The sequence below is a fragment of the Oncorhynchus mykiss genome, chromosome 3 (genome assembly GCF_013265735.2).
Source record: "Oncorhynchus mykiss isolate Arlee chromosome 3, USDA_OmykA_1.1, whole genome shotgun sequence".
Lineage (NCBI taxonomy): Eukaryota > Metazoa > Chordata > Actinopteri > Salmoniformes > Salmonidae > Oncorhynchus > Oncorhynchus mykiss.
Window position 1 is genome coordinate 15,526,940 of NC_048567.1, and position 17,097 is coordinate 15,544,036.

The 17,097-nt window shown below is 45.0% G+C and overlaps 1 protein-coding gene across 8 annotated transcripts; it reads right to left on the reverse strand.

Annotated features, from left to right (window-relative positions):
• Nucleotides 1-9,423: 9,423 nt before the first annotated feature.
• On the reverse strand, nt 9,424-12,738 carry LOC110512327 (CD276 antigen). 8 transcript variants are annotated; one of them, XR_005041216.1, is made up of 5 exons: nt 12,530-12,719; nt 10,830-11,189; nt 10,470-10,668; nt 10,222-10,321; nt 9,424-10,108 (listed from the first exon to the last, which is right to left on the reverse strand). XR_005041216.1 is itself a non-coding variant. In XM_021592782.2 (5 exons), exons 1-5 carry the CDS (start codon nt 12,705-12,707, stop codon nt 9,969-9,971), a joined length of 828 nt encoding a protein of 275 aa, XP_021448457.1. In that variant the 5' UTR covers nt 12,708-12,738; the 3' UTR covers nt 9,424-9,968. The 8 variants fall into 8 exon arrangements, 4 of the variants coding, with proteins under 4 accessions (XP_021448457.1, XP_036826193.1, XP_021448463.1 ...); XR_005041212.1 differs by having other exon boundaries at nt 10,470-10,742; nt 12,457-12,719; XM_021592782.2 differs by lacking the exon at nt 10,222-10,321 and having other exon boundaries at nt 10,470-10,742; nt 12,530-12,561; nt 12,685-12,738.
• Between the last annotated feature and the right edge of the window lie 4,359 nt (nt 12,739-17,097).

Below are 17,097 nucleotides of genomic sequence, written 5' to 3' on the forward strand. Positions count from 1 at the left end.
GAGCGGCAGCTCTAACCTGGACGCTTATAAGAAATCCTGCTATCCCCTCCGACAAACCATTAAAAAGACAAAGCATCAAAACAGGACTAAGATTGAATTGTACTGCTCGATGCTCGTAGGATGTGGCAAGGCTTGCAAACTATTACGGACTACAAAGGGAAGCACAGCCACCTGCTGCCCAGTGACACAAGCTTACCAGACGAGCTAAATAACTTCTATGCTCACTTCGAGGCAAGCAACACTAAAGCATACATGAGAGCACCAGCTGTTCCGGACGACTGTGTGATCACACTCTCCGTAGCCGATGTAATTAAGACCTTTAAACAGGTTGCAGAGCCAGACGGATTACCAGGACGTGTACTCCGAGCATGCGCTGACCAACTGGCAAGTGTCTTCACTGATATTTTCAACCTGTTCCTGACCAAATCCGTAATGCCAACATGTTTCAAGCAGACCACCATAGTCCCTGTGTCCAAGAACACCAAGGTAACCTGCCTAAATTACTACCGACCCATAGCTTCAGGCATATTTCCTCCCCAAACTTCCTTCTATAAAGTCTTCATTGTGCTTTCTCAATGGAGAACTTGAAGACCCACCTGAGGCACCAATGATCAACTTGTCATATCGCTCCTTGAACTCTCCATGCTATATCGGGAATATTTCTCCCTCTCTTCCACAGTGCCCCATCATCGGCAAACAAAGACCTCCCATTGTCATGACTTCTACCGAAGTCGGTCCCTCTCCTTGTTCAGGCGGTGTTCGGCGGTCGACGTCACCGACCTTCTAGCCATCACTGATCCATTTTTCATTTTCCATTGGTTTTGTCTTGTCTTCCTTCACACCTGGTTCCAATCCCATCAATTACATCTTGTGTGTTTCCCCTCATGTCCTTGTTGGAGATTTTTTGTTTGTATGTGATGTGCTACTTAGTGTTGGTGTGCGACGGGTTTTGTACCCACTTTGTTATTTTGTACATTTTGGTTGTTTTGGAGATTGGTCAGCATTTATTAAACAACTCCATTTATACCAAGTTCGTTCTCCTGCGCCTGACTTCCCTGCCACCAACACGCACCCCTTACAGAATCTCCAACCACCTATGGAGTCATCAGGAGAAGGTACCCCGGCCATGGAGGTGGAGGAACGCGTCCAGGAGCCTGCGGTAATGATTTACCATCTGGGTGCCACCATGGATCGCGTTGTCCAGACAATGGACCGCTGGGAGAGACAGGGAGTTCTTCCAGAGCCACCACCAGCACAACCGGGGTCTATCCTGAGCGCCCCTTTCCCGCCTGAACCCAGTGGGATCCGTCTCTCCATGCCACAGGAGTACGACGGGAGTGCTGGCAACTGCCAGGGTTTCCTCCTCCAACTAAACCTCTATCTGGCCACGGTCCAACCAGCTCCATCGGACCGTGAGAGGGTGTCCGCCCTCGTCTCGTGCCTCACTGGGAAACTCCTGGAGTGGGCAAACGCTGTGTGGAGAGAGGGAGATGCGTTGTTGGACCATTTGAGGAGTTCACCCGCCATTTCCGGGCAGTCTTCGACCACCCGCCCGAGGGCAGAACAGCGGGCAAGCGCCTCTACCGCGCAGTCTGCGCGGGGATGTCCGTCGGGAGCTGGCCTGCAGAGACACCACCCTCACTTTCGACCAACTGGTGGACCTGTCCATCCGGCTGGACAACCTGCTGGCTACTTGCGGACGTCCAGATCGGGGTCTGGTGGTTCCATCCTCCCACACCCCCTCTCCGATACCCATGGAGCTGGGAGGGGCGGTGCGCAGGGAGACCGGAGGGGGTTTCTGCTCGTGCACCATTTGTGGCCGCAGAGGTCACACTGCGGGTCGGTGCCAGGTTGGTTCCTCTGGGAATCGAGGCAGCAGGCCGGGCAATCTGGCGCCATCCCAGGTGAGCTGGCACCATTCTCACCCAGAGTCCTCTGTTGCACATATGTTTGTGTCTGTCACTTTTCCTGAGTTTTCCCCACATTCCCAGAATAAGGAGCTTGTAGATTCAGGCGAGGCTGGGAATTTTATTGATAGAGTGTTAGCTCACAGTTTAGGGAGCCCCATTGTTCCCGTGGATGTTCCCTTCCCCGTCCATGCCTTAAATAGTCGACCATTAGGGTCAGGGTTAATTAGGGAGGTCACCGCTCCTTTGGGCATGGTGACGCAGGGGAGTCAAAATTAGTATTTTCCTTATTGACTCTCCTGCGTTTCCCGTGGTGCTGGGCCTACCCTGGTTAGCTTGTCATAACCCCACTGTTTCTTGGCCACAGAGGACTCTCACAGGGTGGTCGCGAAAGTGCTCAGATAGGTGTTTAGGGGTTTCCGTTGGTGCTACAATGGTGGAGAGTCCAGACCAGGTCTCCACCGTGCGCATTCCCCCTGAATATGCCGATTTGGCTCTCTCCTTCCCTAATAAGAAGGCGGCTCAATTACCACCTCGTCGACGGGGCAATTGTGTGATAGATCTCCTGGTGGATGCTGCACTTCCCAGGAGTCACGTGTATCACCTCTCACAGGCAGAGACAGAGGCTATGGAAACATATGTCTCCGAATCCCTGCCTCAGGGGTACATTCGGTTCTCCACTTCACCAGTCCCCTCAAGATTATTTTTTGTGAAGAAGAAGGAGGGAGGTCTGTGTCCATGTATTGACTACCGGGGTCTAAATCAGATCACGGTGAGATATAGTTACCCGCTACCGCTCATAGCCACAGCGATAGAGTCAATGCACGGGGTGCGCTTCTTCACCAAACTAGATCTCAGGAGCGCTAACAACCTGGTGCGTATCCGAGAGGGAGACGAGTGGAAGACGGCTTTCAGTACCACCTCTGGGCACTATGAGTACCTCGTCATGCCATACGGGTTGATGAATGCGACATCAGCCTTCCAAGCCTTTGTAGATTAGATTTTCAGGGACCTGCATGGGCAGGGTGTAGTGGTGTATATTGATGAAATTTTTATATACTCCGCTACACGCGCCGAGCATGTGTCCCTGGTGCGCAAAGTGCTTGGTCGCCTATTGGAGCATGACCTGTAGGTCAAGGCTGAGAAATGCCTGTTCTTCCAACAGTCCATCTCCTTCCTAGGGTATCGCATTTCCACGTCAGGGGTAGAGATGGAGAGTGACCGCATTGCAGCCATGCGTAATTGGCCGACTCCCACCATGGTTAAGGAGGTGCAGCGATTCTTAGGGTTTGCCAACTACTACCGGAGGTTTATCCGGGGTTTTGGTCAGGTAGCGGCTCCCATTACTTCAATGCAGAAGGGGGGCCCGGTGCGCTGGCAGTGGACAGCTGAGGCGGACAGGGCTTTCAGTCACCAGAGGGCTCCATTTACCTCGGCTCCCGTGCTGGCCCAACCGGATCCCTCTTTGGCGTTCATAGTGGAGGTGGACGCGTCCGAGGCTGGGATAGGAGCGGTGCTCTCTCAGCGCTCGGGTACGCCACCGAAGCTCCGCCCTTGTGTCTTCTTCTCGAAGAAGCTCAGCCTGGCGGAGCGAAACTATGATGTGGGGGACCGGGAGTTGTTGGCTGTCGTCAGGGCCCTGAAGGCGTGGAGACATTGGCTTGAGGGGGCTAGACACCTTTTTCTCATTTGGACTGACCACCACAATCTGGAGTATATCTAGGCGGCGAGGAGACTGAACCCTCGCCATGCAAGGTGGGCCATGTTTTTCACCCGTTTTGTTTTACCCTTTCTTACAGAACAGGCTCCCAGAACGTTAGGGCAGACGCATTGTCCCGGCTGTATGACACAGAGGAGCGGCCCATGGATCCCACTCACATACTCTCCCATTGTTTGGTGGTGCCGGTAGTGTGGAAGCTGGACGCGGACATTGAGCGGGCATCAAATGCAGAGCCCGGTCCCCCTCAGTGTCCAGCTGGGCGTCTGTACGTTCCGTCTGCTGTTCGCGTCCGGCTGATCTATTGGGCCCATACGTTACCCTCCTCTGGTCATCCTGGGATCGGTCGGACGGTGCGCTGTCTTAGTGGGAAGTACTGGTGGCCCACGTCAGCTAAGGACGTGAGGGTTAATGCTTCCTCCTGCTCGGTGTGCGCCCAGTGCAAGGCTCCTAGACACCTGCCCAGAGGTAAGTTACAACCCTTACCCATTCCACAACGGCCGTGGTCGCACCTGTCAGTGGATTTCCTAACCGATCTTCCACCTTCACAGGGAAACGTAGTTTTTCTAAGTCCTGTCGTCTCCTCCCTTTGCCCTGTTTACACACATCTTCCGGCACTACGGGGTGCCTGAGGATATAGTGTTTGATCAGGGTCCCCAGTTCACGTCAAGGGTCTGGAAGGCGTTCATGGAACGTTTGGGGGTCTCGGTCAGCCTTACCTCAGGTTTTCACCCCGAGAGTAACGGGCAGGTGGAGAGAGTTAACCAGGATGAGGGTAGGTTTCTGAGGTCTTATTGCCAGGACCGGCCGGGGAAGTGGGCGGCAAAGAACTCGCTCCGGCACTCCTCCACTAATCTTTCTCCCTTCCAGTGTGTATTGGGGTATCAGCCGGTTCTGGCTCCTTGGCATCAGAGTAAGACCGAGGCTCCTGCGGTGGACGACTTTTTCTGGCGCGCAGAAGAAACATGGGACGCCGCCCATGTCCACCTTCAGCATGCCATACTGCACCAGAAAGTTGGTGCAGACTGTCACCGCAGTAAACACCGGGGGACCAGGTCTGGCTCTCGACTCGAAACCTGTCCCTCCGCCTACCCTATCGGAAGCTGGGTCCGCAGTTTGTGGGGCCATTTAAAGTCCTGAAGAGAGTGAATGAGGAATGTTACAGGTTACAGCTTCCCCCCGATTACCTCATTAACTCCTCGTTCCATGTGTCTCTCCTCAGGCCGGTGGGGGCTGGCCCACTCCAGGAGTGGTGAGGTGTGGGAGGTGCGGGAGGTTCCTCCACCCCCTCTGGATCGAGGGGGCCCCGGCGTACTGGCGAGGGGCCTTCAGTCCCTTGTGGACTGGGAGGGGTATGGTCCGGAGGAGAGATGCTGGGTTCTGGTGGAGGACGTGTTGGATCCTTCCATGCTGCGAGATTTCCACCATCTCCATCCGGATCGCGTTGTGCCTCGCCCTCCGGGTCGTCCCCGAGGTCGGTGCCGACGAGCTGATGGAGCCGCATGTCGGGGGGTTGGGGGGGGTTACTGTCACGACTGTCACGCCAAAGTCGGCCCCTCTCCTTGTTCTTGTGTATTAAACCCTCCGTTTCCCCTCATGTCCTTGTCGGACATTGTTTTGTTTGTATGTGATGTGCTATTTAGTGTTGGTGTGCGACGGGTTTTGTACCCACTTTGTTATTTTGTACATTTTGGTTGTTTTGGAGTTTGTTCAGCATTTATTAAATGTTTATACCAAGTTCGTTCTCCTGCGCCTAACTTCCCTGCCACCAACACACACCCCTTACACCCACTATTTGGTCTAACCTTGGAGAATACATTGTCTATAATAATGGAGAACAGAAAAGGCCTATTGACACTTCCCTGGGGGATACCATTATCCACCTCATACCTTTCTGACATAGAGCTCCCCACCCTCACTTGTATTGATTGTCCAAAAAGAAAGGCCTTTATCCAGTTAACACTTTTCCTCCAAGCCACATGATTTCCAGTTTGATAAGCAGACCTTCCTTCCACATCATATCATAGTCCTTCCGTATGTCCGACTCTAAGGACAGTACAGGATCCACCGTTCCCCTGCCTTTTCTGAACCAACTTTGGTCTGGTGACAATAGGCCTCTACTCTCCGGGAAGTAAGTTAGCCTTTCTGTTATTATCCTTTCCATACATTTACAGACAAGAGATGTTAACACTATCAGCCTATAGCTTGATGGATTAGTAGGGTCTTTCCCTGGTGTCCGTATCGGCACCACCACAGCCTGGCCCGTTCCTGACACACACAATATTTTCCCCAATTACAGTGCCACTGTGATGAGCCATCATGATGTAACACATCTCATCCTTCCCAGGAGATGTTAGACCAGCTTCAACTATCGCTCTCTTCATCTCAGCCAATGTAAAAGGGGCAGGCAATGCCTCCTCCACCACCTCTCTGATCCAGGACCCCCAGATGTTCTCTTCTGACCCTCTTTCTCTCTCACACAAACTGTCCCTTCTCTGCCAAATGATTTGATCTGTGCACCTTCACAAATGCCTGGGCTAAAATCTCTGCCTTCTCCATGTTTCTCAATGCAACAGTTTTCCCCACTTGTCAGCACAGGGAGATTCCAATATCGTCTGTCCCCTCCCCACTTTTAATTATCCCCAATACCTCTCCCACTGGGGTAGTCCTGCCTATGTTTCATCAGAACTGGTGCCAATACTCCCTCTTTTCTGTCCTAATGGTCCTCCTTACTACTGCTTGTGCTAGCTATATCAGGTGCTAGTAGTTATTGGACCTTTTCAATATCTTGAAAGAACCATTCCTACTCTTTGCAGCTTCTCTGCACTCTTCAGTCCACCAGGAACTGCCTTTCTCCTTCTCCCCCTGTACCTGTGGGTATCACCTGCCTTGAGGCCTCTACTATTGCTCGTCTTACTACATCATTCACTGTTTCTATATCTGCACGGAGATCAACCACAGACCACAACCTGTTCACTCAACTCCTGAAACTGACCACACTCCACTTTTTGTCAAATATCCATCTCCTCAATCAATTTCCTGTTGTATCTCCCACCCTCATTCCTACAGTACATTAATGATAGGGTAGTGATGAATACTCCCTGTAGATTCCTCCCGTACCTCCCAACTACATCTGCCTGCCATTGAACTTGAGATCAGAGTAAGATCCAGAGCAGATTCAATTCCAGTTACTGGGTCAATCCTGGTTCCCCAGCCATCATTAAGGCACATAAGCCCTTTCTCATCCAGGAGTTCCTCAAACACTTGTCCATTTACATCAGTCCGAAATCCCCACATCACATCACCCATCTCATATCTTGATCTTTTACACTCCCAATGGCCATCAACTCTTACGTGGGTTGTAAAAGTTCACTATTAACAGATTCCCCTCTCCCGACCACACTTCTACCACTACATACTGCTGCTCAACTCTTTCTCCCACAAGCCTATATGGGATCCCCCACTTTATAAAAGGTAGCACACCCTGCCCCTCCCGCTGCCAGCCCATCTCTATGGACTGAAATTTAACCAAAATCTAGGGCCGTTTTAATCCCTGTCTACGGGACACATATCACATATGGTTTATCTGGTAAATCCTCAAGAAACTGTTTGAAATTTTGCCCATTGGCTATCAAACTTCTCACATTCGATTGGAGGATAACACCATTATAAAACTAACCAAGACATGATTCATAGGTGGACTGATTCTCAATCTCATTGAGGTCATCCTGTACATTTTCCCATGTCAGTCCTGTGATCACAAGATATTTCACAGCCTCATCCACAATGATCTGTATCTCAGTCTTAGATGGCCCTTTTCTGTGCAATTGATAGCTGCTGTTACAAATGTAACAACCTTTTGCATATCTACCATTCTTGTGATATCCCCCATTCTGCTCGCTACATCACACCCAAACTGCTCTATCCTGGAGGTGCCACACCCTATCATATCACTTTATGTTGGTGTTTCCTTTATTTTGGCAGTTACCTATTGCCGGGCAGGTCAAACAGGCTGTTGACATTTATCAATGCACAATTTATTTATTTTTTTTGGGGGGGGGGGGGGGGGGGTGTAATGCAATTACGTCCAACTGTTCTTATAGACAAGACAGTTCAATGGAAATGCACCGTGAACAGGCAATTCTCGCATCTACTAGCCATGCAAACTTTCTAAATATCGACAAACATCACTGGATACATTTATGGAAACCTAGCTTATAAGGTCATTTTGATGTAGTGAACTACTTTTTCAAAGTAACTAGTTAAATAAAACTATATTTTTCTTAAAGACTTGCTCTGGTACTTTGGGACTAAGAAAGTATTTTTTAAACCTGCCGCTTTGGGCTGGATGTGTCAATGTGTACATACATTCATTATCTATGAGAAGACTTACTGTCTAACTTCACGAAATCCCTAGTTTGAAAGCGACTGAGGCCAGATGAGGCGCATGACAGGTGTGCGCAATAATCAGCAGCCTGGTGACCGAGAGCGCAGGAGAGGGAGCATGTGACAGGACCCCCTCCCCAACGCAGGACGGCGACCAAAGGGATGATCCCGAGGATCAGGAGCGGACAGGTCACTTCTGCTGAGGCTGTCGAACCGGCTGAGGCGCAGGAGCCTGGCGACCTAGAGCGCCGGAAAGGGAGCATACGTGACAGTACCCCTCCCTGGCATGTGGCTCCAGCCGCAGGACGCCGACCAAGAGGACGATCCCGGGGATCAGGAGTGGACCGGTTGTCTCCGCTGAGGCGCGGAAACCAGACGAACCGGCTGAGGCGTGAGAGCCTGGCGAGATGTAGGAGCCCAATGAGCCAGCTGATGCGGGAGAGTCCGACGAACCAACTGCGGCGTGAGAGTCCGATGAACCAACTGAGGCTTGAGAGTCCAACGAGCCGGCTGAGGACTCCCCGGGAGATCCGGTACTGACACCCGGACCCAACGTCCCTTCCAACACCAAAAAAAAACACTCCCTGGTGCTTCCCTTAGGTGAGGCGTTATTCTCTAACGTGTGCGCTGGGAATCAAGTTCAAGGAGTGAATAATTGAATAAATTAACGAAACATAATACAAACCGTGAACAACGCACAAACCAGAAACAATAACACCGGTGGAAGGAACCAAATGGATTTACATAAATAGGGCAGGTAATCAAGGAGGTGATGAAGTTCAGGTATGTGTTATTAGGTGCTGATGCGCGTTACGAAGGTGACAGGTGTGCGCAATAATAATCAGCAGCCTGGTGACCTAAAGGCTGGAGAGGGAGCACACGTGACAGTCCTAGGGATAATAATCAACTAATCATCAAGCATTGATTATTTGAACCAGCTCTGTAGTGCTAGGGCAAAAAACAAAACCTGGGAAATATTGGTGTAGCTTAACTTCCTCCAGTGATAAGTAATTGGTAGCCTGTTCAACTATAGAGTAGCTGTTGGAGGCTATGTTGGACTATCGTTCTGCTTTTTAGATGATGGGTACTGTACATCATGCTGCTACAGTGGAAAATAAATCCAGGCATCCCTACATGAATTCTGGAATTCTGTGCAGTCTAAGCACATGAGAATGAGAAATCCCCTGGCTTTGATCAATGTTGCCCCCTGCATCCCACTGGAACACCAAAACAAATCTAGTTGCTCTGGGTATAATGAAATAAAACTATAGTTTCATGTCATTATTTGACCAAGAGGACTCTACTAAAATAAGAAATGTTACAGGAGAAAATTACACTCTCCCTGTGCTGCTGGTATACTGCCAACATGCCAGTTCTTTTCTGTAAAATAGATTTAGCAAAAAGACATCACAATTGGGGTTTCATCTCCTTGTATTACAAAATAACAAATTCTGGAAAGTATGATACACTGACTGGAACACACATGTAACAACTTTCATTAGACGCTATAGCTGCCATAATTTCAATCAATATATACATGTAATTTATAAAGCCCAGTAAGACATCTGCAGATGTAAAAGGTGATTTACACAGTAACCTGGGCTAAATCCCTGAGCAAGTAGCAGTAAGCAAAAACTCGCTACATGGAAGAAACCTTAAGAGAAAGTAGATTAGGAGTAGAGGTGCATATGACCATCTAGTGGTGTGGTGTGCAACTCCCATTGTCTATCTTTAGTGAGTGTGTCGTCTGTATTGTTTGACAATACAAAGTGTCAACTCTATCATGTTGAACTTTGTGTATAAAGTATTGTAGTGTAATTCAGATTTTACCAAATGACTTCCCATGAAAATTGACTTTAGTAAACAAGGCTGTCCTCCCTTTATGTTTTCTCTGTAAACAAGCAATGATAATTGCTCTGGCATGATGCCTGTTGAGTGACCATGGACTGAAGGTCATTCTATTCTTGTGTTTTCTTATCCTTTTTGGTCTCCTGCTCAGACCTCTTCCAGGACAACAGGAGCACTAATCCCAGCAGCATAAGCAGCAGGGGATACATAAAAAATCTGCTCCTCTTCTCGGCAGGCATCACACAGCACACTGTGAGAAGAAAGGAACACTCAACCTCAGTCACTGAAATAAGCAACATTCCCCTCTATATCTGACAAGGGTTTTATCATGAACTGTAACAAAGTATTGTGAAAACCACTCACAAATATTTGGAGAGACACATACTGTTTGAAGCCCATGGTCAACGGCCATTGTGCAAGTATGGTATCATCATTCATCACATCCCAATGGACTAGGTAAAAACTACACCAGAAGAATGATAATAAGAACACATGTACTGTATGATCAATAATCCAAAATACCCAATTCCAAAAGAACTGTAAACAATTGTTAAAAGTATCTGAAAACAACATTGAGTCAAGGAACAAACTCTGGAACCCTGATATTTTACCTGGTGGTGGGTGGAGTGTGAGAGACTTGGTGAAACTCTGGTCCAGAACCCTCAGTCTCAGCTCGGCTGTAACAGTCAGAGTGCTGTTCAACCACAGTGTCACCTCACTCTTCAGCTCATAGTGCCCCCTGCTGTCCAATTCCATAGTGGTGTTACTGTCCATCACACCTTTCCACACTAACTCTGGCTGGGGAAACCCCTGAGAGGCATGGAGGGTGACAATGAAGCCATCACAAGTGGCTTGGGCGGATATCCTGGGCTCATCATAAGGGGCTGGTTTGAAATATTATAAATAACTTTGTAGAGGCAGTTGTCATAATTTAATCTATACAAAAAAGATGCAGCACCAATGGAATTTACCTGCCACTAGAAGTTGTAGCTTTTCCAGGGTGCCTCCCTGTTCATCTGTCACGTCACAGGTGTATTGGCCCTGGTCACTCGGCTGCACACCACTCAGTCTAAGTGAGGCATTTCCCACAGTGAGCTGGTCTTCAAACAGATGAGTGCGTCCCTTGTAAACACCACTCTGTCTTTCCAGCTGATCTCTCCCATGGTAATAGCTGTGAACCACCTCTGATTCTCCACGCTGCCAGTTGATGACCAGTTGGTTGAGGTTCAGATTTTTAGACGAAGGGAAAGAGCAGTTAAGGGTGAAGTCACTGCCCGGAGCTGCCACTTCTCGGGGTTGTAGACTTGTTGTAGTTACCACTGATGATATCACTGATATATGGAATAGGTGGAAAGAGAGGTTTGAGAGGGAGAGTGGTATTGGTAATGTAATGCGCTGTTTGGAGGATTCAGAGTGGAAGGTCAACTATAATGAAAGTTAAGACTAGCTATCTATCCGAGTTGAGTGGCGACTAGTGTGGGCAGACTGGAGTGCCGACGACACATAAAATAGTTTTTTTTATTAAAAAAACAACTGATTTCAGTACCCAAAGAATAGCCCACAATTACACAGACAAATGTTGTGTGTAATTGCGGCATGTTTTTGGGGTCCTGAAATCAGTCTTTTGATAAAAAAGTAATTTTATGTGACATCGAGCTCCAGTCTTCCCACACTAGTCTCAGCTCAACTCCATCGTAAATCGTGGAGTTGAGTTTAATCGACTAAATTAAGACCAGCTCTACAAAATGGGTCTTATTCTCTAGAAGCAACCACCATCTCAATAATTTCCGTGAAAGACAAGAATTCATAGACAAATGCCAGGCATTAGCCTACTAATTAACTGTTCCTTACCTACAATTCTCGCTCTTATTAATAGAGCTGGGACGATCAACTGTAGGCCTACTTATGTTACTTTTCTGAGTCAATTCAGAAGGCATCATTAAATGTCTGTTTTTTTAAGAAACACAATTTATTTCAATCTCTAGAGACTAAGTTTGGGAAACCCCAGTCTATAGGCCTACTTGGTGAGTGGCAGTGACTCCTGCTATTAAAGTACTTGCCCAGGAGGCAGTCGGCGGCTGTCCTTTATCTGCCACATTTATCTGGTGAATCTGGATCCTATTTTGATAGGTTGAACATCAAAATATCATGCATTCCCTGGATATTTTAGATGAAACAGATTACTTTATAAATTCTAGACTACCATCTGAGTTGATTTAGCCTACTGTACTTGGCAGTCTGAAAAAAAATGTCTAGAGCCTTGCCGCTAATAATATAATGTAAAGTAACTGTCCATTAAAAAGTGATTTCATCATTGTAGGCCATTTGTTATCGAACAAATTAGTTAGATTTATCACAAAATTACTTTTTGAACAGCCATTCTTATTACAGTAATATTTGCAGAAAATCAATCATTGTTACAATATTGTATCCCTACTTCTTTGCTGTGTAACCAAGAAAGGACAGAATGGTTTAAATTACACAATTCATGATATCGGTTGTCCTGGGCTTGTTTATGCATGTATTATTTGTTTTCATCAAACAGTGTTGAATATGTTGTAAATAAATAACAGACTTGAGTACTGCACACTAACGTACTAATCACTGTACACGTGGTCGTCGATGAGGGATGCCATTTACCAACACATAAAAATACGTAGTTTTTACTTACTGGTAATAAACAGTACTGAGACCACATGCAGCCTGAAAAACAAATATATACAGAGAGACACATACTGTTTGAAACTGGCTTCTAATAATCCCTGTACTGACTATTCTTTATTTTCTTTCAACTTTGTGGTGAAGGAATGACATTTTAGCTCATACCCCATGTGCCGAGAAGGAAGCATAAAGGAAGTACTGCAGTGGGTAAGTTCGTTTTACTCCGGGTGGGCGGGTTTATCACATTTTAAACCATTCCATTGGCCCTTAAGTAAAACCTCAAGAGAGAAGAACTGAACCATAAACCTATGTACCGTGAACAGCCAGTGGTGTAAAGTACTTAAGTAAAACATACTTTAAAGTACTACTTAAGTAGTTTTTGACAACTTTTACTTTACTACATTCCTAAATAAAATGGTGTACTTTTTACTCCATACATTTTCCCTGACACCCAAAAGTACTCGTTACATTTTGAATGCTTAGCAGGTCAGGAAAGTGGTTTAATTCACACACTCATCAAGAGAACCTCCCTGGTCATCACTGCCTGTAGATCACCTCAAGATAAAAACGCAATATCGGTAAATTAGACAAAATAGTAGCACTTCACAAACTGGTGGGCTATAACCTTCAATCTGGATAACAACACAAATCATAAGACTAGTGAAATGTATCGACAAATATTACAAAAACAAGCAACACCCAAACATGACGTAGAGTAAAACAGTGGAACCAATCCCAAAACGTGACTCTTCTACAGACACGGACGATTTATTATTTTCACCACCGGGAATGGTAAAGGTCGAACCCGAGCTGTTAAAATCAAAACATGACAAACTGGGCATACTTTAATGAATTAGTAAATATATAAAGGAGTTGAAGGCAAGCCTCAAGATGAGTGACGAAAAAGCTGCGACATTGGAGTTGAAGGCAAGCTAAAAGGGACAGTCAATAAGATTTAAACCGATATAAATGCATTTAAAAAGGGGGTGGGTATAATTTGTGGAACGTTCCAACAGGAATCCGTTCCAAAAATTTCGGAAATAACAAGGTTGCCAACAAACAACGCATACAAAGTCGTATAGCGGTAGAATGAGATTCCGGATAGGGAGTGGGCTATGTAATTCAGTGTAACCACGTTTATTCCGAAAAATATCTGTCTTCATTCTGGTAGCCTCCACCATTTCTCGTTCGTTGTTTTAGTTATTTCCGGTGTGTCGGCATTCGGCGGATGAACTCTACTGCGCCTCAATTAGGCTATCGCTATGGTTAACATGTAACTTAACTAATGACTGCTAGCGCCAATATTTTACTAGTTAGGTTGTTTGAAAACAATTGTTACCGATGATACTGTATATATCAGCCCACTCGTAATACATAAACATGCATTGTATTTTGCCAAGTTCTCCCTGTGTTAAACCTGTTCCCCATATAGCAGGTAACGTTAACTTGTGTCTCTGTCCTCAAGATGCTTGACTCACTACAGCTGCTTTTGAAGAACTTTGAGGTCGTTTGTGCTTTACATTCCGAATTTTGAATGTCTGTTTATTGAACATATATATTAGTGTGTAATAAAAAATAGCAATGTATGTAAAGCATCCCCTCTGTTTTAAGGTTAGTGTGTGTGGTGTAGTCTCTCTTGATGTCCACTAGGTGTCAGCAGTTTCAATAATGCTACACCAGGTTCACATGTTTCCATGTGTAACAAATCAAATTGTATCGGTCACATGCGTCGAATTCCACAGGTGTAGGTAGACCTTACAGTGAAATGCTTACTTACACGCCCTTAACCAACAATTGAGAGCTAAAAAAAAATCTGTGTTAATTAAAAAATAAGAAATAAAAGTAACAAATAATTAAAGAGCAGCAGTAAAATAACAATAGCGAGGCTATATACAGGGGGTACAGGTACAGAGTCAATGTGCGGGGGCACCGGTTATTCGAGATAATTGAGGTGTTCCTTTCAAGTCCAGTGGTGTAAATTACTTAACAAAAATGTATTTAAAGTACTCCACTACATTCCGTTTATATATATATAAATATAATGCAGAAAAATACCGTGTGTATGTATATACAGTATATACATACTGTATTTTTTGGCAGTTTTCATTTCACAAATATTTCATCTAGATGAAATATCAAATAATTTCATACTGTGTGTGTGTATGTATATATATATATATATATATATACACACAGATTCAGATGGGTCATACATTCAAGGACATTAACATTTTTACATTGCTAGATGGAAATGCTTCTCAACTACTGGCCTTGGGAATCCACTACATTCCTAAAGAAAATGTACTTTTTACCTTTATTTAACTAGGCAAGTCAGTTAAGAACAAATTCTTATTTTCAATGACGGCCTGTTCAGGGGTAGAAGGACAGATTTGTACCTTGTCAGCTTGGGGGTTTGAACTTGCAACCTTCCGGTTACTCTAACCACTAGGCTACCCTGCCACCCTACAGCTTCCATGATGTAATAATACTTGAAAGTACTACTTAAGTCGTTTTTTTTGTATCTGTACTTTACTTTTTCTATTTTTTTACAACTTTTAATTTTACTTCACTACATTTCTAAAAAATAATAATGTATTTTTTTACTCCATACAGTTTCCCTGACACCCAAAAGCACTTGTTACATGTCGAATGCTTAGCCGGACAGGAAAATGTTCCAATTCACACACTTATCAAGAGAACATCCCTGGTCATCCCTACTGCCTCTGATCTAGCGGACTCACTAAACACATGCTTCGTTTGTAAATTATTTCTGAGTGTTGGAGTGTTCCCATGGCTATTTCTTAAATAAAAAAACAAGAAAATCGTGCCATCTGGTTTGCTTAATATAAGGAATGTCCAATAATTTATACTTTTACCACTGATACTTAAGTATATTTTAGCAATGATGTTTACTTTTGATACTTAAGTATATTTAAAAACAAATACTTTTAGACTTTTTCTAATGTAGTATTTTACTGGGTGACTTTCACTTTTACTTGAGTCATTTTCTAGTAAGGTATCTTTACTTTTACTCAAGTTTGACAATTGGGTACTTTTTCAACCACTGTTCAAGACATTTAGCACCCCAGACCCAACGTTCACTTGGTGGCTTGAAGTAGGAGTGCTGAACTAGGATCTGTTTAGCATTTCTAGGCATAGAAATCCATCAACCATTCCATAGTCTTCTTCTGATGACTACAAGTATATATTATGAACCTTCAAAACCTACACTATAGGATGGATGTGTTTAGGAATGGGGGACGCAATTCGAAAGTTTCATGTTTCCAATTACCAGCAAATAGACGCAAGAAATATTATACCATCATCATAATATTGTACCTTTTTCCCTTCATTTGGCTACTACTGTTTCTAAGCTATCATAACATGTGGGATTCTTCACGGGGACCAGGAATCGGAACACCTTTGAATGGTCTACAAAGCATCCCCCCAGGTAAAAGTAGGCTTTTGCAGAGAAGGGTTATATTGTTACTCTACGACATAATATGTTACCACAACTCTATTAAAAGGACATTCTATACGTCATTCGTGCTATTTGATGGGAACTAGCCCCTGTCCCCCTACACACCTCAGGTTTGCTCTTTCAGGCCCCACAAAGACAAGAAAAATGTTGCCCCATAAATTGCTCCTCTGGGATTTAAACGCTCAAACCCTCCTTTGGAGATCAACCAACATAACCACTACTCTACCAGTCAGACAGATTTAACTTAGAGAATTTGGATGTATTGAGACTCCTTCCCTGTCTTACAGATGTATTTTAAAATAGATTACATTTAAATTTTCTCTCTATCTACACACAATAGACAAAGTGAAAATCAGGTTTTTACATTATAGCTAATTCATTACAAATAAAAAACAGAAATACCTAATTTACATAATGATTCATACCCTTTGCTATGAGACTTAAATTGAGCTCAGGTGCCTCCTGTTTCCATTGATCATCCTAGAGATGTTTCTACAACTTGTTTGGAGTACAGCTGTGGTAAATTCAATTGATTTGACATGATTTGGAAAGGCACACACCTGTCTATATAAGGTCCCACAGTTGACAGTGCATGCCAGAGAAAAAAACCAAGCCAAATCAACTAAAATTGTATCGGTCACATGAGCCGAATACAACAGCTGTGGACCTTACCGTGAAGTGCTTACTTACAAGCCCTTAAAATTAATAAATCCTCTTAGGGATAGGCGGGATGCAAATGTCTCAACTGGCCAATTGCCAGGGAAAATGCAGAGCGCCAGATTCAAATAAAATACTATAAAATCAAACTTTCATTAAATCACACATGTAAGATACTCAATTAAAGCTACACTCGTTGTGAATCCAGCCAACATGTCAGATTTTAAAAATGCTTTTCGGCGAAAGCAGAAGAAGCTATTATCTGATAGCCTGCACCATCTGCACCAGCAGTAAATTAAGGAGTTAGCATATTTCAACCCTGCAGGCGCTACACAAAACGCTGAAATAAAATATAAAGCATGCATTACCTTTGACGAGCTTCTTTTGTTGGCATTCCAATATGTCCCATAAACATCACAATTGGTCCTTTTGGTAGATTA

What these genes read in the sequence shown, in the direction of transcription:
- LOC110512327 (XM_036970271.1), bottom strand. Translation starts at nt 12,592, where the DNA reads ATGTGTCTCTCTGTATATATTTGTTTTTCAGGCTGCATGTGGTCTCAG. An exon ending in GACCACGTGTACAGTGATTA is followed by an intron (nt 11,190 to 12,456) that starts GTACGTTAGTGT and finishes TCCATATATCAG; the next exon opens with TGATATCATCAGTGGTAACT. An exon ending in GCTACAACTTCTAGTGGCAG is followed by an intron (nt 10,743 to 10,829) that starts GTAAATTCCATT and finishes ATTTCAAACCAG; the next exon opens with CCCCTTATGATGAGCCCAGG.